The 25,794-nt window shown below is 43.2% G+C and overlaps 1 protein-coding gene across 1 annotated transcript; it reads right to left on the reverse strand.

Moving 5' to 3' along the window:
• Positions 1-1,156: 1,156 nt before the first annotated feature.
• On the reverse strand, positions 1,157-16,892 carry LOC121855015 (RIB43A-like with coiled-coils protein 2). The gene is made up of 10 exons (XM_042349851.1): positions 16,854-16,892; positions 14,128-14,292; positions 10,159-10,299; positions 7,641-7,762; positions 5,302-5,427; positions 3,998-4,112; positions 3,543-3,697; positions 2,908-2,980; positions 1,839-1,945; positions 1,157-1,459 (listed from the first exon to the last, which is right to left on the reverse strand). The coding sequence occupies exons 2-10, from the start codon at positions 14,284-14,286 to the stop codon at positions 1,318-1,320; spliced, it is 1,140 nt and encodes a 379-aa protein (XP_042205785.1). The 5' UTR covers positions 14,287-14,292; positions 16,854-16,892; the 3' UTR covers positions 1,157-1,317.
• Between the last annotated feature and the right edge of the window lie 8,902 nt (positions 16,893-25,794).

The following is a 25,794-nucleotide window of genomic DNA, read 5'->3' on the forward strand; positions in this document are numbered from 1 at the left end:
ACACCTGTAAAATTCTCTCCCTCTAACACATGGGTACAGGTGTGTGTGTGTGACAGGTGTCCAGCTCAGCTAATTAACGTTGTGTGGTGAATAATTGAAGCTACTGATTGGTAGAGTTACGACAAGGGTGTGTGTGTGTACCATCAAGTGTGGTCAGCTGGTCTGGTCTTGGGTGTACACGTTAACGTCAGCAGCAGCCAGCCTCAACACCTACTACACTATACCGCCTTGCTGAACCTGACGAAGTACTCAAGCAAATGGACGGACAGTAACAAGCCTCTCTCTCTCTCTCTCTCTCTCTCTCTCTCTCTCTCTCTCTCTCTCTCTCTCTTGCATTCACTACACATCTCTACCGATTTTTCTGTTAACATAATAAAGATGTAAATGATTATCACTATCGATTTAATCCGCATTAATATATCGATCAGGTCAGAGGTCATTATCAACACCTATCAACCTGGAACTGGGAAAATGACTTCCCTTTCCCCCTGTATAATGTTCATACGACAGGTGCACCATTCATTATGTTCCTCGTAAGGGTTATTTTTATACATTCCCTAATTTTGTGGCTCTACTGGTGAATACACACACACACACACTCTAGACAGGTAGAGAACAATGTGAGGTGTTTATATGCGGTGAGTTTAATTAATTGTTTTTGTTTCTGTGGTCTCAAACACACCTGTTGGCCTCGCTGTGTATAGGTATAAAAGTTCCTTCCAGACTTCACCTCAGTTGACGCTCCTAAACCCACCAGTTCTCTTTACTTGTTAATGACCCTCTGGACGCGTGTATTAATGATTCATCCTATTATCGGCCTCTCGAGCCACCTAACAGCTCGTCAACGAAGGTGAAATAAATGAATATTCATATCATTCTGTTACCGCTGGATGATTGTCAGGTGATGTTTATATCATGGCAGCTCCCTCTGTGGTGCGTGTTATGAACAATGCCTCCCCCTGCCCCCTGCTGAGTACACACACACACACACAGGAGTCGGCTATGCCATACACAATAATATACCAAAAGGAAAACATTTAACGAATCACTTTGAACCTTTGCTTATCAAATGTTCATTATTTTTTTAAAGAAATGAAAGTAATTGTAAAACGAAATAACTATTTTATATAATATTTATTGAGTAATTTGTCTTATATGATAGTGTATGACAAAAAACCAAGAGAATGTACTTTTGGTTAGGTTAGGTTAGGTTAGTTCTTCGGTGTGCTGTATCCATACCGCCCCTATATCATGATGAGAATTGACCAATCAGTGCTGGTCATTCCTGCATTAGTGTGGTTTTTGCCGGGTGGGTCACTAGCGAGGGTAGACACCGAACTGGCTGTAGTATTCCTGAGTGGGGACGTTGGTGGTCATCAGAGTGTCGAGTCGTAGACGCTCCTGCCGCTGTTCCTCCGCCAGGCGGGTGTTGGTCGCCGTCAGCGTCGCCTCCCGGTTCCTGTGTAACGTTAGAGGACCTCAGTGAATATTTGTAATTGCTTTTCCACCCAACATCCACCTTACCTGACCTAACTGATAGATGAATATGTTTTATGTATTCTTATTATTACTGTAGGCTTCCGGGGAGGTCAAGGTCACACATACAGGTTGTTGACAATACTGGGTCGTCCTGCAGCACTGAAATTGATTGTTACTGAGCTCAGAGGGAGGTCACATATACTCGGGTTGGCCTCTCTCTCTCTCTCTCTCTCTCTCTCTCTCTCCTTTATATTTTAGTCACGACAACTAATACAAACCTGGAGTAGCATCGTGGGTTAGGTTAGGTTATCTATCACCATGAGTCTTATCACTGAAGGGTCACCATGGCCTTATCTTACCTAGTATGAAGGTCTTCGTGGTGGGCCAGCAGAAGGGCAGCTCGATCTGCCCGAGTTGCCAAGTCTTCCCACGACCGAGCCTCCCGCTGCTCCTTCTCCTCCCGACGCTGTCAACACAAGGGCGCTTCACTTTAATAATAATAATAATAATAATCAACTTAGACCATAGTCAACTTATACACCTTAACTACCTACCACCTCACCTCTTGTAGTTCACTGTGTAAACAAATGAGAAATGATAAACAAATGCAAAATCAGGGCGGTGGGGAGGTGATGGGATATTAACATGATAAAATATAAAGTAACAATTAATAGAATGAGTCAGGTTAAAAAAAACACTCCTTGGAAAACGATAATCAGTTTGTCAGTAAGGGGTGGTAGAAGTGTTACCTACTCGTGATAACAAGAAAAACAAAATTGCCTCCAGGTAAAATATTAAATTTTAATGAACTCTGTAAAAACTAGGAATAACGGCTATATGTATTTGTGCTTTCAAGTGTAAATGAAGGTGAAAGGATTTTTTAATTAATGCTACGCGTGTCAGGTAAGTCCTTATTAACCTGACGAATTCAACCCCTTGTACATGATGACTTAATCTTTTGAGTATGATAACTTTACACCAGGAGTATGATGACTTAATCTCTTGAGTATAATAACTTAACACCTGGGGTATAATGACCTATCCCCTTGAGTATGATGACATAACCTCTTGAACCTGTCATATATATTAGTCAGGCAAATATTTCATCGTATTCAAAGAGTTCATTCATCATACTCCAGGTGTTAACTTATCATACTCCAGGTGTTAACTTATCATCCTCCAGGTGTTAAGTTATCATACTCCAGGTGTTAAGTTATCATACTCCAGGTGTTAAGTTATCATACTCCAGGTGTTAAGTTATCATACTCCAGGTGTTAAGTTATCATACTCAAGGGGTTAAGTCATCATACATCCATATATTATACTCAAGAGATTACGTATAATATACCTGTACCTGTATTTTTACCTGTAATATTCTTAATCAATGACAGAAATAAAACTAATAATAATAACAACAATAATTCTAACCTTCCTCTCAGCTACTTGTTGAACACGCGTCTCCTCTATCTCTCGCCTTTGCTCCGGGGTCATACCTTTCCACCTGTAATAAAAATCCATACGAATCATCCAAACCAATTTAAGTCTTTTTCTTACGTTGTGAAGTCAATTTAGATATCTCATAATCAACTAAACTTTGGCTGTATGTAAATTTAATAAACTTTTATATTATATTTTTTTGACAAGTTGATGACTCAGTCTAATTCGTCAAATTATTCAAATCGGTGTTAAATTCTTTATAAAACTCTTGTTACATTAGGCAGTTGAGTTAGAGAGAGAAGCAAAAAGATAGACAGACAGACGGACAGACAGACAGGGAGAGGAGACGGACAGACAGACAGGGAGAGGAGACGGACAGACAGACAGGGAGAGGAGAGAGATGTTGGTAGATTGCAGGAAAGCTTATCCAGAATTTGGGCGGTGGGTGATCTAGGGGTGGCGTGGGGTGGGGTGGGGTTTGAGAGGTGGGGGTGGCTTGGCAGATGAGGGGGGTGGCTTGGCAGATGAGAGGGTGGCTTGGGAGAGGGGTGGCCTAGGGAGAGGTAGATCTGAAGGAGACGTGACCTACCTGTGGGGGAGGCAGAAGGTGTGTGGGGTGATCCTACCTGTCGGTGATCACTCGGTGGGGGCCGAGGGCGCTGCGGGCCATCCTTGGGTCCTCCGTCAGGAAGGTGCCAAGGATGGCATTCCTCAGCTCCTGCTCCTCGGCCTTCAGGTCCGCCTGGCGTTCGGCAGCCTTGGCACTTTCACGCTCTCGAGTCTGTTCCCACGCAGGCGGTAGAAGATTAACGTGACACTGTACTGTACTGGTGAGTTTATTGAAGACTGCAGAGACAAGTTTTAATATGTCCCAGTACTAATGTTTACGTTAGGTTAGGTTAGACTAGGTTAGTTTAGCTTCGGTTGGACTAAGTTTAGGTGAGACAGGTTAGGATAGGTTAGGTTAATTTGAGATAGACGCTGTTAAATTCGGCTAGACTTAGTCAGGATAGGTTAGTTTAGGTTAGGTTAGGTTAGGTTAGGTTAGGTTAGGTTATGACAGAGAGCCGAGAGTACCTACCAGAGTCTGGTTGTATTGGTCGATGGCCAGCTGCTCGGCCCGTCGGCACAGCTCTTCGGCCTCGGTCAGTTTCCTCGCCCTCTCGTCCACCTCCGCCACCTCCAGCTGCTCCATCCTGGCCGACCAAGGGGGGGGGGGGGCATTCATTAACAGGAAGAACCAATAAGTAATGGGAAGAACCACTAACCTAACCTATTGTGTTTTAACCTAATCTAACCTAACCTGACCTAAGCTAACCCCTTCTCCATTCCCCAGGTAACGGAAGGATGTTTAATTAGTTTAATTACGAGATGAACTAATCAACACCTGGAGGAGTTAATCTCCAGGTAAAACTAAATAAGGGTCCGGGAGATTGAGATTGGTGATAACAGTGTTCCTCTCCTTCTCCAGGTAGGTCCTCGCCATCTTCAGGTAGGTCCTCTCCTTCTTCAGGTAGGTCCTCTCCTTCTCCAGGTAGGTCCTCTCCTTCTTCAGGTAGATACTATCTTAAGGCTTCTGTTTCTCTGGCAGGTCAAGTACTACTTCACTTATACATCAGCTCAAGTCTGTCTGCCTGTCTCAAGAGTAAAGATGGTTCGTTTAGTCACGCTACAGTACCGTCTATACATGGAGAGAGAGAGAGAGAGAGAGAGAGAGAGAGAGATATGAATAACTGACTGGTTGTTCTATAGATGATAAAACTCGACATTATTAACTGGTATGTACATATATAAATAACTGGTTCTAACACTCCCTATATGACCTTTGACCTCATTATAGGAAGATACGTATCGATCAATGACTCAATTCCCACTATATCAGCTGACGACTATAGGTGGATTATATAACAACTCCCAATGATGTGACAAGCCCAATCTTTCCTGAGCCAGGTGCTTGGATTGGATCTGGCTCGCTGAGGGGGGGAGATTGCATGATACTTGAGAGAGAAAGTTGTTATTATGGAGAAGAAGATTACCCTCGATAATAATATCTTGGTCCTTCTGGGGTGAGCTTTTATATCCATCACCGACGAGGGTTTACGACACACACACACACACACACACACCAGACATACACCAGACACACACACACACACACACCAGACATACATACATACACGCCGCCTATACACCTGTGGATGATGGTGGTTATGGTATGATAGGTTAACAGGTGTCTTTACAGTTCTGTCATATAATAAAGGCACTTCTCGCTCTCTCTCTCTCTCTCTCTCTCTCTCTCAAATCTTGGCCAGGTAGTACCTCTGTCTGACTGTCTATCTCTCTGTCTCTCACACACACACCTTGGCCAGTAACACAAACACCTACCTCTCCCTCTCTTTCTCCTGCAGAAGACGTTGGCGTTGGTCCTCCTGCTGCTGCCAGAGCCACGCCTTCGTCTGTTCCTGCTGCTGTTTCACACGTTCACCAAAACCCAAGTCCTCCCCGTCAAACCTGCCGGAGGTCATTTGGGCTAGGTTAGAGTTTGGTTAGGTTAGGTTAGGTTAGGTAAGGTTAGGTAAGGTTAGTTTAGGTTAGCTTAGGTTAGGGCGTTAAACGTTTCTACCTTGGAAAAATTTAATATACAGTGAAACTTCTTAACGGACTTTGATTCACCGGACTAATCTCTTACATATAGTCCGTCAGATTTCATATTTAACGGACTTCAATCTAACGGACTAACTTCTCGTATATTGTCCGGTACAGAGAGGGTTTACTGTAGAGACAAATTTTATATCGATTGGGTTAAAAATATAAATCGGTGACACAACTAAAATCGGCCAAAAAATCTGCTATTAGGGGTAAATGATTTATATATGTAAATTACTATTAAACCAACACCAATATATCAAATGTATTATATTTATACATGGGATTTATACAAGCTGAATTAATTTGTTAAAGCGAATGTAAAAAAAAATTATGCCTCATCCAATAATTTGTTTATATTAACTAAAATAAAAGGCATTTACTTATGGTGATTTTTGTCGTAATTTTAAAAACAAACAAATTTTTCTTGTATTTTTTAGTCACACGATCTACATAGGTTTTTTTTTTGCAATTTTTACTTTTAATTTTTCTCACTGAACCTAACCTAACCTAGCCTGTAACATGAGTTCATTTTCTGGTCGTCTAGCTGGTTACAATTAACAGGATACACTCACCTCAGCTGGTACAATTAACAGGATACACTCACCTCAGCTGGTACAATTAACAGGATACACTCACCTCAGCTGGTACAATTAACAGGATACACTCACCTCAGCTGGTACACCACAGGATACACCTACCCCAGCTGGTACAATTAACAGGATACACACTCATCTCAGCTAAGTACACCAACAGGATACACTCCACCTCAGCTGGTTACAATTAACAGGATACACCTCACTCCCAGCTGGTACACCAATATGTGACACACTCCATCTCAGCTGGGTACACCACAGGACACCACCTCAGCTGGTTACAATTAACAGGATACACTCACCTCAGCTGGTACACCACAGGATACACACTCACCTCAGCTGGCAAGCAATTAACAGGATACACTCACCTTCAGCTGGCACAATTAACAGGATACACTCACCTCAGCTGGCAGCAATTAACATGACACACCCCACCCCAGCTGGTTACAATTAACAGGACACACTCACCCCAGCTGGCACAATTAACAGGATACACTCACCTCAGCTAAGTACAATTAACAGGATACACTCACCTCAGCTGGCAGCTTTCAATTAAACAGGATACACTCACTCAGCTGGTACACTAATAGATACACTCACCTCAGCTGGTACAATTAACAGGATACACTCACCTCAGCTGGTACAATTAACAGGATACACTCACCTCAGCTGGTTACAATTAACAGGATACACTCACCTCAGCTGGTACAATTAACAGGACACACTCATCTCAGCTGGTACAATTAACAGGATATACTCACCTCAGCTGGGTTACACTAGTCAGGACACACCCACCAGCTGGTACAATTAACAGGACACTCACCTCAGTTGGTGCTAATTTACATGATACACTCACTCAGCTGTTGCTACAATTAACAGGATACACTCTACCTCAGCTGGCACAATTAACAGGATACACTCACCTCAGCTGGTACACTAACAGGATACACTCACCCCAGCTGGTACACTAACAGGATACACTCACCTCAGGCTGGTACACTACAGGATACACTTCACTCAGCTGGCAATTAATGAGATACACTATCTCAGCTGGCACAATTAACAGGATACACTCTACCTCAGCTGGTTGCACTAACAGGATACACTCACCAGCTGGCACAATTGGCTCAGGATACACTCACTCTCAGCTGGTTACACTAACAGGATACACTCACTGAAGGTACACACAGGATACACTCACACTTTGGGGCTGGTTACAATTACCACATACACTCACCTCAGCTGTCATAATTAATGTGACACACTTCCACCTCAGCTGCTAAGTTAATTAACAGGATACAATTAACAGGATACACTCACCTCAGCTGGTTACAATTAACAGGATACACTCACCTCAGCTGGCACAATTAACAGGATACACTCACCTCAGCTGGTTACAATTAACAGGATACACTCACCTCAGCTGGTACAATTAACAGGATACACTCACCTCAGCTGGCACAATTAACAGGATACACTCACCTCAGCTGGTACAGGGTGGAGGTGAGGTGGTCGTGAGAGTTAAGGTCGTACTCCCTGCGTCTCTCTGGTCGTTGCTCTTCACGCCAGTACTGCACTAGCTCTTGCCGACGACCCTCACGAGCCTGGCGAACACAAATTCTTCGTCTGGCGTTAAACTGGATATCAGACTCATATCGTTATTAAGTGGTTGATGTTCACGTTCGTCTGGCGATAACTAAGTCTGGGTGGTCCTTTACACCTCACCCCTTTACACCTCACCTTTACACCTCACCCTTACACTTCACCCTTACACCTCGCCCCTTACACCTCATCCTTACACCTCACCCTTACACCTCGCCCCTTACACCTCCTCACCCTTACACCTCGCCCCTTTACACCTCCACACCCCACACCCCACCCCACCTCACCCCACACCTCACCCCACACCCTCACCCACACCCCACCCCACACCTCACCCCACACCTCACCCTTCACACCTCACCCCACACCCCACCCTTACACCCCCACCTTACACCTCCCACCCCACACCTCACCCCACACCCCATCCCACACCCCACCCCACACCTCACCCTTACACCTCACCCTTGCCTCACCCCACACCTCACCCTTACACCTCACCCCACACCTCACCCTTACACCTCACCCATACACCTCACCACACCTCACCCCACACCTCACCCTCACACTTCCATCCCACACCCTCACCCCACACCTCACCCATACACCCACCCTGCACCTCACCCCACACCTCGCCCCTTACACCTCACCCCACACCTCACCCCACACCTCACCCCACACCACCCACACCCCACCCCACACCTCACCCCACACCCCGCCCCACACCCCACCCCACCTCACCCCACACCCCACCCCACACCCCACCCTACACCTCACCCCTTCACACTTCATCCCACCTCATCACCCTTACACCTCACCCTTCACACCTCACCCTTACACTTCACCCTTACACTTCATCCTTACACCTCACCCTTACACTTCACCCTTACACCTCACCCTTACACTTCACCCTTACACCTCACCCTTACACCTCACCCTTACACCTCACCCTTCACACCTCACCCTTACACCTCACCCTTACACCTCACCCTTCACACCTTACACTCAAACATAAAAAAAATAACGATGTCGACATTTTTTTATTATTAATTCCTTGTAAAGTAAATTATATATCAATGTAAATCAAGCTAGTTCTCTCTCTCTCAATAACAAAGTGTGCGGCCAGACATATTGCCTCACACTGCTGTACGCCACGTAGTTACGAATAAGCTACCTTCTATGTAAAGAACTAAACTATGAATGTATATGAAAGTCTTTGTAACATTCAATGCCATAACATCCTGACCACTGGGGTTAGTTATACTGACCCTTTGTGAACTCTACTCTGTAATCCTTTTGCGCTACCGCTCACAGGATGAGTATGGGGTGCACAATAAACTACCCACTGTAAATGGCAGCATTAAAATTAATTAATAATCCATTACGCTGCCTTCCCTCCATCATCCTCACTTCCCTCCATCATCCTCCCTTCCCTCCATCACCCTCCCTTCCCTCCATCACCCTCCCTTCCCTCCATCACCCTCCCTTCCCTCCCTTCCTCCATCATCCTCCCTTCCTCCTCCATCATCCTCCTTTTCCCTCCATCATCCTCCCTTCCCTCCATCACCCTCCCTTCCCTCCATCACCCTCCCTTCCCTCCATCACCCTCCCTTCCCTCCATCACCCTCCCTTCCCTCCATCATCACCCTCCCTTCCCTCCATCACCCTCCCTTCCCTCCCTTCCCTAGATGGAGGTACTAGGTGGGAGGTACTAGGTGGGAGTCTTTTATGTAGGGAGTGGATTAGAGCAGTTACCATGACAACCTGCATCCTGGGAGATAAGGGAGAGTAGGGGGAGAAGATTAGGGGGAGTGGGAACGAAAAAGAATAAGGGGGTGGAAAGGAGAGAAGTTGGGGGAGTGAGAGGAAGAAGAATAGAGGGATGAGTGAAAGAGTTGATGAAGAGGGTTGGAACGTCAGTAGCTGGTAGAGCTCTGAGACGCTGATAGTCATTGGGATAGTAGAGCCGGAAAGGTTGTTGTCCTGGCTTGGCTATCTCTTGTTTGACTTTGTGTACTAATATGGCACCAGACACTAGAAGACTTCACCAGCAGCTAAGTCGTGGCACAGGATGTTACTGGTGGATTTGACTGTTTTTTTGACACTGGTTGTCTTGAGAAACTGTAAGCGATGTTATTCCATGATGAAGCTGTTATACGTTTTGGTGACTGTTTTAAGGGTTGGGACCTAACTCATACAACCTGGAGCGTGGAGCAAATTTACACAATTATATAGACACTGAGGAAATAAAGTCTGTTGACTACCTGAAGTTTGTAGCTTTGATGACCACAACAACACTCCTGTGCCGGGCGTTATTGTGTCCTGAGATACAATAACAGACAGAAAGAAAGGAACCAGTAGAGTGTAGACAGCGCTAATTAAACAAAAAAAAACTACCAACCTTGTTTTCCTGGTGCTGTAGGAGAAGTGCGGCTCTGTCCTGCGTGGCTGCCAGACGTTCAAACTCTTGCTGGGTGCGCCTGGCGTCCTCCTCCTGACGCCGGCGTTCTTCCACCTGTTGCGACAATGATGCCACGTCCACCTGCAACACAACTCATTGTTTACATCTGCCACGGTGTTGCTACGTCACCCTGCAACACACACACACACAATGTAGAGGTGTGAATGATGCACTTCTCTGATCATGTCACACCTGGTAAGCCAATCAGCATATATCACGTATCGATGCGTAACACTAATTCACTCAAGTTACGACGCAATGGTGAATTCTGAAATGTTCGTATCTTGAATATCTCACTCAAGACACAAACTACGATTCATGGTATTTCTTGTCACCAAACTTTCCACATAATCTTGAAGATGTAAGACGAGACACAACCTGATGTACTGTTTGTTGAAGCAAGAGAGAAAAATCCTTAACCTGATGTCGTCAATATTAGAGAAAGATTCGAACTTACTTCGTTAACGTCCCTGTAATCCACCAGCGAGGGGGAAGAACCTTACCATATAATATTTAGTAGGGAGGGGAGAGCAGAAGGAGGTCAAGAGGGAGAGGAAAGGAAGGGGAACAAGAGAGAGAGAACAGGGGATTGGGCAAGAGGAAGAGGAAAGGAGGGGGCAAGAGAGAGAGAACAGGGTATTGATAAAAGGGAGAGAAGAGAAAAAGAACAGGAAAAAGGGCAAGATGAAGAGAACAGGAGATAGGAGTTAGACCATAGACAAACATAACCAATGACACTGTCTTAGAATATCATCTGAAGGACCTAACCTAACCTAACCTAACCTATGTACATATGTATTTAACCCAAAGATCAGAATCCTTCCTCCCACCTCTGAAATTGCGTGTGTGTATGTGTGTGTGTGTGTGTGTGTGTGTTATGGTGGCAGATCTGTAGCATTAATAGTATCTAGTCCTACATTAGGCCTCTACCAACACTTATATACCTTCCCTCCTCTTATAAACATTTTGGAATCCCTCTCCCTCCCTATCCCCTCTACCTCTCCCCTCTCTCCCCTCTCACGTTACTTCGTCTTACACAACAAACAATAATAAAAATAATACAAACAAACTCATAATTAAACTTAATATCACGTCAGGATATATTTCTTATACCTCGCCTCTCCCTTGAGTAGAGGTTGATATTGTCTGTCTTTGTCTTAATGGTATACTAGACGCCTCAGTGAATTATTTATTTTACCCAGGCCCTGTGAGTGGTTGTCGTTGTTTTGTTGTTGTTGTTGTTGTTTTGTTGTTGTTGTGATGTTGTTTTCGTCATAATTGGCTTAGCTGTTGTTGTTTTTGTTGTTTTCTTGTTGTTGTTGTTTTGGTCTCCTATGCTTTGTTTTGATTCGATTTCTCTCTCTCTCTCTCTCTCTTACGTTTTAGAACCTCGAATAAATGAACCAATGAACCAGTCTCTTACCTAGAACCAATGAACCAGTCTCTTACCTAGAACCAATGAACCAGTCTCTTACCTAGAACCAATGAACCAGTCTCTTACCTAGAACCAATGAACCAGTCTCCTACCTAGAACCAATGAACCAGCCTCCTACCTAGAACCAATGAACCAGTCTCTTATCTAGAACCAATGAACCAGTCTCTTACCTAGAACCAATGAACCAGTCTCTTACCTAGAACCAATGAACCAGTCTCTTACCTAGAACCAATGAACCAGTCTCTTACCTAGAACCAATGAACCAGTCTCTTACCTAGAACCAATGAACCAGTCTCTTACCTAGAACCAATGAACCAGTCTCTTACCTAGAACCAATGAACCAGTCTCTTACCTAGAACCAATGAATCAGTCTCCTACCTAGAACCAATGAACCAGTCTCTTACCTAGAACCAATGAACCAGTCTCTTACCTAGAACCAATGAACCAGTCTCTTACCTAGAACCTACTCACCAGTCTCTCCAGAAACAGACAACCACTCGTATCCTGAAGCATGTATTTTTTTTTAATATCACTCGACTTATAATATGAGTTCTGTTATGTAATATTATACCCCCTTCCCACCCCCTTCCCACCCTTCCCCCTTACACTCCCCCCCCTCCCCCTCCACCCTTCCCCTCTATATAAAACGTCTAATGAGATACTTGAGCCATAATTATTTTTCTTCGAGTCTCGTTTTTTTCTATTCAATATAACTAAAGAGTATTATTGTAATTCTTGTGTTCCTTTCTTTTCTTATGGTGCCTCGTAATAAAGTCAGGTTGGTTGGTGCAGAGATACACTTGTAGGGTGGAGTATTAACTTGTGGTTGAGTATGGTTGTCGAGTGTTCTTGGTGGTGAAGTTCTTCCAGTGTTGATAGTAATGTGGCAGTGAGTGTGTGTGTGTGTGTTAAAGGAGTGTAACTAGTTAAAACCCCAAAGGTGATTTTTTGCCTCCTGACTGCTATTAAAGGAGCCGTGTACTTTGTTAACTCAGATAGATAGATAGATAGTGATTATATTGTACATCCTAGGAAAAAACCAGACTCCCCCCCCTCCCCCCACTCATTAAAACTTCAGAAGGAACATCGCGAGGGTTTTGTCTCTCCTGGGAAAAGAACAACCTGACTGGATCTACGAAAATAATAACCACTCGTTCAGATCTCCTACAGGTGTAAAGGAAGGAAGTAATTATACTATATCCCATACATCATAACATTGGGACTTTGCTGTGTACATATATAAGATTTGTTGTTGTCTTTTAGAGAAAATTACATAGAAGAATGTTCACCAAAAGCTACTGAATTATTATTTTTTAATTTGTTTTTTGTTGATATGATATATAGAGTGAATTATTTTTCTCTGTGGTTTTTGATGGTTTAATCCACTAAGTATGGTGACTTAACCCTTGAAGACGATGTTTTAATCCTCTCATCCTCAAAGAGTTTAAATAACTGGTTTAAATCTTACAAAACCAGACCAACGTACCAGTGCTTACAAATATTCCTGAGAGTAAATATTATTAAAAAAATAAAAATAAAAATATAAATAATAAACGACAACAACAACAGCAACAACAACAACAACAACAACAGGTATGCACGGTGAAAATAATCGAGCGTGAATTACCAGGTTAATTAGGTCTGATATTAACACAAATGAGCCTTGACGGGAGGGAAGCAATATACGTTGATTGATCCTTACCTGGCAACCTTCCGAGGAGAGATACGAGGTCGTGTTTATTATCCGCCTTTGGTATGTAATAAATCCGACAGCTGAGGCTATTGTGTTTATAGATTATCTTAGTGCTTGTTTATACGGGGTCCCTTGCTTATACGAGTTCCTTTGTTTACACGGGGTCCCTTGATGTTTGTGTTTACAGAGTCCTTGTGTTTAAATTCCCAGAATATTTATATCAGCACGAACTTCAAAACTCAATCAAGGGTTATTGTAAACACGAACATCAAGGGGCTCTGTATAACACACACACACACACACACACACACACACAAAGTGATATTACAAACACAAACAGCGTACATTGTAAACACACACCGAGGGAAACTGTAAACATAAACGTTCTAGGACATTGTATAAACATTTTCTACAGTCAAGTAACATTTACTGACCTAGTACTGTTATGATTACTGTTGATGTGACTTGAAGGAAGATGATCATATGAAGCATTCAAGTTAGGTCAGGTCAGGTCGGGTCAGATCAGGTCAGGTCAGGTCGGGTCAGGTCAGGACAGGTCGTGTTCGTAATTCGGTACTTTACAATCCTTCAGACTTTTTCACCCTTAATACATGAGTCATAAAGGGAAGCATGAACTCCGCATGCTTCCCAGATGGGCGCTGTAAACGCTTCTGCGCTACACCTTACACAGGATGTAAGGGGGTGCCCAATAAACTAGCCCCCTCGTGGGCAATCTAAAATAAAAATCTAAAAATCTACCAACACCGAACAGCTGACTCACCGCTATGGAGGTGATCCTGGGCTGGTGAATCCTGACGGCCCTTTCCTCTAGCAGGCGGCGACGGTGGGCGATCCTGGCGGCCTCCTTCTCCTCCAACACCCAGGAGGGCAGGGCAGGACCAGCTGCTGAGATGGTGAGGCTGCTGGTGGTGGCCGACATCTTGATCTGATGTTGATATTAAAAGTTAGTATTGGTGATAGTTATCTCTATCCATCTATCTACCTATCTTTCTATCTATCTATCCAGTTATCTCTCCATAGCTCGCTTCTCTGCCGAATGAATCCGTGCGTCAGAACTAATACAATCATGGGTTTGGAAAGTTAACAGAGACGGCGTTTGATCCCCCCCATCTCCCGGTTGCTACAGCGATGTGCCCTATCAGGATGTTGTTGGAATATCATGTGAAGTCCAAATCATTCTGTGGGGCCATTGTCGAACCGTGGCCTCATTCTCGTCTCACACACATACACATTGACGTAGCCCAGAGCGAGGAAGTTGTCAAAGGCCCTTGTTAGCTCACCAGATATCCTTTCATCCTCATTTAATAGAGACAAACAGACAGACATAGAGAAAGATGTATAGACAGACAATAAGCCAAACAGATAGGGAGATAGACAGACCCCATCCAGAATAAAAGACATATCCTGAAAATAAGACTAAATCGGGACAAGTTACCCCTGGATAATACTGGACAAAATTTCCCTGGACAAAAAATAAGTGTATTTAAAGTAGGTTGGATAGATTAGGTTAGGCTAGGCTAAACAAGGTTAGGTTAGGTTAGGTTTTCTAGGCAATTATCCTTATTTATTATCCAGCTAACTCTAATACATAACTAAAACTGTTCTGAATTTCATTACATCGGATTTGGCTAGGATAAGTTTGGCTCCTCAATAAACTAAATAAATAAATATAATAAATAAATAAATAAATAGCTCTCCCAAAATCCTGTCCGTGGTATTTCTCCAACACTGGCTGTCTCAGAAGGTAAACAAAGTGTGGCTGAGGCGTTCTTGAGCCCCCCTTGTTAAGTAAGCCGCATTATATCCTCACGTTCCTGGGATTAGGAAACGAAATCCTTTAGGGCGGGCGGTCATCCCTCCTCCCCTACCCCCTACCGACCTCCAGATGACTGAGTGAACGTAAGTCTGTAGTTGTTTCATATCTGTGAACCGAATACCGTGTGTGTGTGTGTGGCGACCTGCGGTGTAATGGTCAGCATGCTCGCCTCGCAATCGAGCGGACCCGGGTTCGATCCCCGGGCAAGATGAAACTATGAGCAAGTTTCTTGACGCCATTTGCCTCTGTCTACCCAGCAGTAATTGGGGACCTGGAAGTTAATCGATTTGCGGATCGTATTCCAGGGTAATGGGTAGCCACTGCAGTTGGAGAGTTGTCCGGTCTTCTCGGACTATTCCTTGACATTGGGTCATGCACCTTGTTAACTCAGGGTGTGGTTGTTGTGTTGGCGACAGCTTCTACACCTCAAACAAATTCACGCCTAGGTGGCCCTTGGGCCGGCCATCCTCGTTATACGAGGGTCAACCGCTATCGTTATTATATGGGGGGGGGGTGACTGTACTGGGAAAAAACAATTCCTATAAACGCCACAAGAACCACACAGTGCGTCACAGAACCACACAGTCCGTCACAGAACCACACAGTCCGTCACAGAACCACACAGTCCGTCACAGAACCACACAGTCCGTCACTGAACCACACAGTCCGTCACTGAACCACACAGTGCGTCACAGAACCACACAGTGCGTCACAGAACCACACAGTCCGTCACAGAACCACACAGTGCGTCACAGAACCACACAGTCCGTCACAGAACCACACAGTGCGTCACAGAACCACACAGTCCGTCACAGAACCACACAGTCCGTCACAGAACCACACAGTCCGTCACTGAACCACACAGTGCGTCACACTCGCCAGGGGAGGAGGCTGCTGGTGACCCACTGATGAATTTCTCAATATTTCATTAAGCTAATTAACGAGTGAAGCATTAAAGGTGCCGCGGCGGTAACAAACAGTGAAGGCTTTTGTTACAGCTCAGGACTTTATCTATCTACTACAGTCACCAAGATACAGCAGCCATAACACTACAGTCACCACACACGTTGTAACAGTACAGAAATACATTATCATTATGTGAGAATAATTTTCAAAAACTACATTACAAAAATTACTGTAATAATCTCACTCACTGTAATGGTAGTAATTACATATTTTCTTTGTAATAACGTCACGTCTGTCTGAATGTGACATAAAACGTAGTAATTAATGGAGTATCTGATTGATAATTACGATGTGAATGGCTTATTAGTGAGAACTATTGCAATAAGACCACCAACTAACACTTATTAATAACACATAGGTTGTAATAATGCCACTCTTAATTACGTACATAACACAGACGTACAGACACATAAACACACACACACACACACACACACACACACACACACATATATACACACACACACACACACACTGCTGCAATATCTTATACCTATTCTGGTAATATCACTTAAGTAGTATTTGTATTAACACAGTAACACAGTATGGTCGTAACACAGTATTAACACGGTATGGTCGTAACACAGTATTAACACGGTATGGTCGTAACACAGTATTAACACGGTATGGTCGTAACACAGTACAAGTATTAACACGGTATGGTCGTAACACAGTACGATAGTAACACAGCACGGTCGTAACACCTGGGCTGGTCTTCACTGCCTCCCTGGACACACATCTACTTACTACTGCCGGCATTGACCGTCCCCCAGGCTACCTCCCCCCCTCATTTACCCCCATCTCCCCCCTTTCTTCTCTCCCTTTCCTCCCTCCCCCTTCCCTTTACCCTCCGGAGCTTCCCCCTCCCCCTTTGCTTCCAGCCCTTCCATCTCTCTCTCTCTCTCTCTCTCTCTCTCTCTCTCTCTCTCTCTCTCTCTCTCTCTCTCTCCTGTTGTCATGTTTCAGGAAGATTAGCGTTGAAGGGAGCAGTTTGACAGGGTATTTTAAGGCGTGTTTTCAAGAGGTGTGTGTGTGTGTGTGTGGAGACCCTATGAACCCACAACCAATTTTATTGTCTCATTATAAGTCAACACAAACCAATCGTGTTCTGGGTATAGTACATTCCTGTGTTCCCTTATCGAACATGTCAGGCTGTCTTCCTCACTGTCTCCCTCACTGTCTCCTTCACTGTCTTTCTTATTGTCTCCCTCACTGTCTCCTTCACTGTCTCCTTCACTGTCTTTCTTATTGTCTCCCTCACTGTCTCCTTCACTGTCTACCTCACTCCCCTGTCCTCCGGGGGATTGCCTCATTGAACGTGTATAGAGACATGATAGTCCTAAATAATAGAACGATTCTCCTGCCTCACTCTGCCCAACCTCACCACACTCGTCTCCTGCTCCACCTCATCACACTCGTCTCCTGCTTCACCTCATCACACTCGTCTCCTGCTCCACCTCATCACACTCGTCTCCTGCTTCACCTCATCACACTCGTCTCCTGCTCCACCTCATCCCACCCTACCCCACTCTGCCCCACCTCACCTCGCCTGTCTGCCATTATCATAAAAGCGTTTAAGTGAAAAGCCAACAGCAGCAGCAAGAGTCAGTGTGTTGGTCATATCGAGCGACCAGACGATGAGTGAGTCAACCAGAACACCCCTCCCTCCTTCCCTCCCTCTCCCCCCCCCCTTCCTTCCTTCCTCCATCCCTCACCTACCCCCACCTACCTCCATCCCTCACCTACCTCCATCCCTCACCTCACCTCCTTCCTCCACGCAAAGGTACCGAATACCGAGCAACAATCACGAGGACGTCACGCGAGCTGCCCTGCCTCTACCTACCTGGGGGACCTCACCTGGGGGGGGGGCGGAGGTAATCCTGGGTGTGAGTTTTAACCAAGCCAGACACATGTGAGCATACGGACAGACGTACATGGGGGGAAGGGGGAGTCATGCTCACTGTTATATAGTACAAGGGAGCATTTTGGATTACCTTGAAAGCCACTGTTGGAAAGACCTGTAATCCGTACTTAACATCTTGAGTACATTGACAGCTTGAGTACATTAATAACTTGAGTACATTAACATCTTGAGTGCATTTACATTTTAAGTACATTGACGTCTTGAGTACATTATCATCTTGAGTACATTGTCATCTTGAGTACGATATTTCAACTTCCTGTGTACGATGAGAGCAAGCAGAAAGTTTCAGTCTCTCATAATTCTTATATATTGTTGGAATAATATAATTACGAACCTTATTACACGCTTGATGACCTTACTTGTTGGAGCGCATTAATAACATTATAACACCATTAGCGACTTAGCATCTTGAGTATAATTACTTAACTCGTTTACTAAAATGACATCGTACCCTAAGAAATGTCATCGTATGAAAAGGTTGTAGACAAGGAATTTAAAAGATTACGTCATCGTACTCAGGGTTTAAGCTGTACTCAAGGGGTTACGTTTGTTATCCTGAAAATCAATTCGTGGGGGTCGATCCTTGCCACGGCCAGACCCTCACACACACACACACACACACTAATAATAATAATAATAATAATAATAATAATAATAATAATAATAATAATAATAATAATAATAATAATAATAATAATAATAATAATAATAATAATAATAATAATGGTTGCGCATCGTGTAACGAGGATGGCCGGCCCAAGGGCCACCTAGGCGTGAATTTGTTTAAGGTGTAGAAGCTGTCGCCAACACAACAACCACACCCTACGTTAACGAGCTATATGACCCAGTGTCAAGGAATAGTCCAAGAATACCGGACAACTCGCCAACTCCACTTGCTAACGATTAACATCCAGGTCCTCAGTTATTGCTGGGTAGACAGGGAAATGGCGTAAAGAAACTTACCCATAGTTTCACCCTCCCCGGGGATCGAACCCGGGTCCGCTCGATTGCAAGGCGAGCATGCTGACCATTACACAGGTCGCCTTCACACACAGAGTCTAGATAGAATGGCGTGGCGTGTGTGTGTGTGTGTGTGTGTGTGGTCTAGGCGTGGCAAGGATCGACTCCCACGAATTGATTTTCAGGACAATAAAAACGTTAGTAACTCTTCCTCGTATAGTGACGTAATGATGTTTGTCAGCACCAGTCCACCCTCCAGCATTATAGGAAGTGGGTCCTAACTGAGGGTTCCTAAGACCAATCCCCCGCCCCCAGAAAAAAATGGTTTCCCAGGAGTTACATCACTGGCTACGTATGGTGGGAAGAAGATTCAATTCCCTCTTTTTCTCTCTTTGGTAATATTACAACGAAAAGTACCTCAGTTAATATAGTTCACTTTCCATTTTTATTAATACAAATCTGACTTTGAATATTTTGTGTGTGTGTGTGTGTGTGTGTGTGTGTGTGTGTGTGTGTGTGTGTGTGTGTGTGTTTGTGTGTGTGTGTGTGTGTTTTAGGGACCTCTTGTATAAGTTCAATGAGAAAAATACATCAAAAATATTAAACTACAAAAGACACACAAGACTTTATTGAGATTTTGGAAGAGAATTACAAACGGTGATTGAAAAATGATGAGACATTCCAGTTGTTGTTGTTGTTGTTGTTGTTGTTGTTGTTGTTCAGTGATGGTGGACAGTGTCGTGTTAGTCCTCAGGTTGATAAATAAAACATAAGGGCCTGTCCTAATGAGAACACTCAGCTAGTAAAGACACTGTCCTCAGCTAGTAAAGACACTGTCCTTCTCAGCTAGTAAAGACACTGTCCTCAACTGGCAAAGACACTGTCCACATTCCAGACCAATATCTAAGTAATACAATGATTCGTTCCATTAGTTAAGCCACGAGACCCAACACCACACCTCCTCACCTCGGTACACACGCGTTAATGTTAGTCTTACGAGAGAGGCAGCTGTGGGCGGTAAGCTTCTTGCTGTTGGCACTCTGAGCACTATAGTAACAGTAGATTAAACGCCGAATTAATTTAAGTTTCATAACCAACAAGCTGTCTTTAAGCTTCTCAACCAACAAGCTGTCTTTAAGCTTCTCAACCAACAAGCTGTCTTTAAGCTTCTCAACCAACAAGCTGTCTTTAAGCTTCTCAACCAACAAGCTGTCTTTAAGCTTCTCAACCAACAAGCTGTCTTTGAACTTCACCAACAAACTCTGTAACAAAACTCTGATCTAGGCTTGAATTAATCGTGAGTATAAGGTGAGTCTTACCTTTCACCTGCTTAATTAATATTTTTAAAAATGAAATACCATAATGAGTTTTAGTTTTAGAATTCTTGTGAAATTCTATTAAGTGAAATATGACTAAACCTGTAATCCAGAAAACTTTTTAGGGACTGACGTATATAAACTAATTAGTACACCTGGTTCACCTGAGTTTTAGAATACATCATCGAATTAAGTTACATTTGAATAAAGGCATAATCCCTCTTATCTGGCTATCTTGAATAAATTACCACATCTAACGAACTATATATATAAAAGTCCATTATATCGAGGGTTCTATAAGATATGAAATTCCCCTATTTAACGGATTATATGGAAACAGAAGTCCGCTATATGGAGGTTTCGCTGTGTGTGTGTGTGTGTGTGTGTGTGTGTGTGTGTGTGTGTGTGTGTGTGTGTGTGTGTGTGTGTGTGTGTGTGTGTGTGTGTGTGTGTGTGTGTGTGTGTGTGTATTGGTCCTACAGAAGCTATTATTAAGATCTTGTAAATTATATAATGTTAAGAGTTAGGTTTTTCATGTGCAGGTGAATTGTTCATATTTTGTTTAAGAAGAGAGAGTTAATACACCAGGCTTTCATCTGTCCGGGTTAGAATGGGACTGTGCAGTAAGGATGAGGCTGACTTTTATGTATCCGTGGACATCAAAATGCTCTCTCTCTCTCTCTCTCTCTCTCTCTCTCTCTCTCTCTCTCTCTCTCTCTCTCTCTCTAACACCATCTCGTGTCCTTTAAACAATAGATCAATAGATGAGAAGAGAGATAACTAAATAGAGACTAAACTAATGAATAAATAGAATATATAAATAAATCGATAAATCCAACTACGATGTTAGAGAAAATAAGAATAATCTACCTTTACCTTTTTTTTTTAATAAGCTTTTGTTATCTTGGTTACCTGTGAGGCGATAAGCACTTACCTGTCGTAATTTCTATCTGCCTAGTAATTATCGTTTTACCTGTGATATGACAAGGATGTACCTCTTATAAGCTGGTTATATTTAATTAATTAAGGATTTAATTGTAGTAAGCTGTTTGTGTTTAGTTAATTAAATATTTACCTGTAATTAACTGATTATATTTAGTTAATTATGATTTTTTGGTGAATGAACAGGTGTTTTGAGAGCCTAAGTGTAGGTTACAACACGAGAGAGAATTAATTGGTGCAATACTAGCCTAACCTAACCTAACCTAACCTAACCTAACCTAACCTAACATAACATAACATAACATAATTTTCTTTTAATACGAACATAACAAATTTCTTTACTCATAAAATATTAATCGTAGGTGTTTAAGCTTTATGCAAATCCCGTTAACAAAGGTATGCCTCCCCCCCCACCTTTACACACAACTGAACTACCTAATTAACATATACAACGAGAATGTTAGTTTGTAAATATTAACATTATTGAAAGATATACTCGGTCCTTACAACGTCGACAACATACTGTATATATAGTAAATTGTATAAGCATGTGGAGGAAAGTATTATGTATTTTGTATGTAACTTATAAAATACAGTATGTAACCCTAGTTTGACCTGAGCTTAAGAGGGATGTGGTTTGTTTACAAGGTATGAACGAGAGACAGAGTGGGCAGAGAAAGTGAGAGGAAGTAGAAGAGATAAAATGAGAGATGGTTAGAGAGACAGAGTGGGGAGAGATAGTGAGAGGAAGTAGAGGAGATAAAATGAGAGATGGTTAGAGAGACAGAGTGGGGAGAGATAGTGAGAGGGAGTAGAGGAGATAAAATGAGAGATGTTTAGAGAGACAGAGTGGGGAGAGATAGTGAGAGGAAGTAGAGGAGATAAAATGAGAGATGGTTAGAGAGACAGAGTGGGGAGAGAAAGTGAGAGGAAGTAGAGGAGATAAAATGAGAGATAGTTAGAGAGACAGAGTGGGGAGAGATAGTGAGAGGAAGTAGATGAGATAAAATGAGAGATGGTTAGAGAGACAGAGTGGGGAGAGATAGTGAGAGGAAGTAGAGGAGATAAAATGAGAGATAGTTAGAGAGACAGAGTGGGGAGAGATAGTGAGAGGAAGTAGAGGAGAGACTGACAGACAAACAGACAGAGAGAGAGAGAGAGAAGGAGGGTCATCCAGCCCTTTAAGAATGCGTAACATCCAGGTGTATTGGGTCACTAATTACTAGGTATGGTGGGGAGATCACTCAGGTAGCTGGAGGAAGCTGATTCAGATTCCAGACTGATTGCCGAAGGTCCTCAGGGATTAGGGTGAGGTTAGGTTAGGTTAGGTCAGGTCAGGTCACTGTCTGTGTTGATTTAGGTACTATTGTGATGCATTAAAGTAGTACATAACAGATGGCACTTTCTTATTGTATGAAGAAAGTGACGAAGTAAAATCAAATTAATCTGGGTTCCATTGGCTTGACTGCTTGAAGGGGGTAGTGAGGGTGAACAGTATACATTAGACACCATTCCACAAGCTGGCTGGGCTTGCGGTATATGGGAAGTATTTGCGTGAGGCGGGAAGTACCGAGAAAGTAACCTATGGGAGGAGGGAAGAATCTTTACAAGACTTAAAGTTCTTGAAAATGGTCGCTAGCAGAACAGAAGTGCCTGGAAAATACTTGTGAGGATACGGGAAGTGTCTTGAAACTACTCATGGGAACGGGAAGTGTCTTGAAACTACTCATGGGAACGGGAAGTGTCTTGAAACTACTCATGGGAACGGGAAGTGTCTTGAAACTACTCATGGGAACGGGAAGTGTCTTGAAACTACTCATGGGAACGGGAAGTGTCTTGAAACTACTCATGGGAACGGGAAGTGTCTTGAAAGTACTTGTTGGTGATGTAAAGTACCTATAAAACAAGGGTCTTAATTGGACAGGTAGGCCAGAGCACCATCACAGGTAATTAGCGCTGACACTTGATCTTTGATGTTGTTAGAAGTGCCCTCAGCGGTAGTCTCATTAGTGGTGTCAGCCTCTGTTAGGATAATACTGCGTTCACCATCATTAATAAAAGTGTTGTCATCAGAAGTGGTATAAGTTGTCAGCATCATATAGTGTCAGTATATTTCTGCTGTTAAGACCCGTAAGTAGCTTTTGGCGTCAGCAGCTTAGGGTGTCAGCATCATTGCGGCACCTTTAACTTCAGTACCCGGTATCATTCACTTCAGTACCCGGTATCATTCACTTCAGTACCCGGTATCATTCACTTCAGTACCCGGTATCATTCACTTCAGTACCCGGTATCATTCACTTCAGTACCCGGTATCATTCACTTCAGTACCCGGTATCATTCACTTCAGTACCCGGTATCATTCACTTCAGTACCCGGTATATTTGTTAGGTTTTCAGGTCGTTTCAGCAGTTTTAACCTAACTTGATCAACTTAACCTAACCTTTCAACCTAACTTAGTCTAACGTAACCTTACTTAACCTAAATTAACCTTACTCAACCAAATCTATTTTAACTTAACCTACCTCTCTCTATTTAACCTAAAAATACTTTACCTTATTTAACATTAATCTAACCCTTTAACTAAACATGAAAACTTCTTTAATTTAACCTAACACTTGATGTCTTCACTCCTCCCTTTCCTTTACCATGTAGGAGTTCAAAGGTGTTTTAGATTCGGCGACACATCACTTGGTCCAGACGATCTTCCATAGGTGATGATCCACCATATTTCTGATGATACTCAAGAGCTCGTTTCCTTAATCAGTGAACTAATCTCTGAGGAGCTGAATTATTGTTCCATAGGTTTAACTTCATCCTGTGTAAGCTGCTCGATAATAGAGGTCACGGTAGGGGTGGTTTAGTGCATGGAGCTTGTGGGATGCATTCAAACACTGGTACACTAGAGTCGTCGAGTTGTTCGGACTTTGCCTCCAAACGGCACAATGTAACCAGGTTTTTTTCCGAGTTTAAGAAGGCGTATGATACCGTGAGGAGGCGAGGCATCCTAAGATTCTCCACGAGTCTGCGTTACGTGGCAGGATGACTCATTCAATAAAAATTGGTTTTTGGTGAGCGCGATTTTCACTGTAGGATGGGGAACATTTTATCTGGTCTGAAATGTTAGGCTGGGGTGCCACAGGGTAGTATGCGCATCGTTACCTTAGTTGACATTGTGAAGTTGGCAGAGGCATGTTTCCGTTTTACTCCCATTTACTCGGTTTTCATCCAGACTCTGATTTATTTCTATACAGATAAATGATCCCGTGTGTGGACGATACACAATAACCTGGGTTGATCTATGAAAAGAAACTACCTTGAGATTCTCACTTTGGTCTCTCAAGCCTCTATATACCCTTAAGTCTCCTCTGCGTTAGGTGAGTCAAAGATCTATTACCCCAAAACGACTGAGACAAAATCTGACGACCAGGAATAAGTGCCGCGTCTGGTGGTTTTAGAGTCTGCACCTAGTATGTGGACTCACTTCTTATCTGTACCAATGACTCCAAGACTGACTCTGGTGATGGACTGGTGTAGATCTTTACCCAGAGCGGCTGCCTTACATACTGCTTTATCAATTCTCCTGGACTTGAAGGTAATTATAACCTCCAATAAAATGATTTGACCATTTCTAGAGACCGAAGAAGCGTCCGTTAATTCTACAGTCTTATGCCACTCCACCCTCTGGCTCCTGAGATAGTGGAACTGCTCAACTCTACCAGCTGATGTGGCCGTCAGATCTGTTACTTCTGGGTACCAACACACGTAGTTATGTCAGGCAATGAGAAAACAGACAAGGTGACTATAGTAATGTTTTGTCCTATCCAGCGTCTGTACTTCAACCATTCGATTTTCCGAGATACACAATACGTCCTGAGGTTAGGTTAGGTTAGGTGTTTGTGGTAGAAGCGGGGGAATGATTCACATGGGTGGACTTGGCCTGTCTATCGGAACCAGCAGAGAGAAAGTGACAGTCGCCTGGGAGAACACGAGTAAAGGTAATTTATTGTTGATCTCTCTCTCTCTCTCTCTCTCTCTCTCTCTCTCTCTCTCTCTCTCTCTCTCTCTCTCTCTCTCTCTCTCTCTCCCGTTCACCTGTCACCTGCACCAGGGGGCATCTCACATCGGCCTGATAACCACTTTACACTCGCTGAGGTGTTCCCATAGTGTGGAATATTGGTCCAGTATTATAACCTTGTGTTGTGGCTGACGGACCTCCCCTCTCTCTCTCCCTCTCTCTCTCTCCCTCTCTCTCTCTCTCCCTCTCTCTCTCTCTCTCTCTCTGGTTGAGTGTGTTTTTGTTATATATTAGATTATTGTATTTGTATCTCCCATAATGATGATAATAATAGTGATGATCTTAATGGTTAATTATACTAATGTTAGACTACAACTACTAATTATAATAACGAGCATAATAACAGTAACATCATCGTTGACCTTAATGATAATATAAGAGATGAGAAAAATAGTAGACACCAATAATAATAATAATAATAATAATAA

The sequence above is a fragment of the Homarus americanus genome, unplaced genomic scaffold, assembly GCF_018991925.1.
Source record: "Homarus americanus isolate GMGI-L3 unplaced genomic scaffold, GMGI_Hamer_2.0 scaffold16022, whole genome shotgun sequence".
Lineage (NCBI taxonomy): Eukaryota > Metazoa > Arthropoda > Malacostraca > Decapoda > Nephropidae > Homarus > Homarus americanus.

Coding starts and splice junctions, on each gene's coding strand:
- LOC121855015 (XM_042349851.1), bottom strand. CDS start 14,286: ATGTCGGCCACCACCAGCAGCCTCACCATCTCAGCAGCTGGTCCTGCC. Junction 5,428..7,640: donor TCCACCCTGTACCAGCTGAG/GTGAGTGTATCC, acceptor GACCTCCGGCAG/GTTTGACGGGGAGGACTTGG. Junction 1,946..2,907: donor AACAAGTAGCTGAGAGGAAG/GTTAGAATTATT, acceptor TTGTGTTGACAG/CGTCGGGAGGAGAAGGAGCA.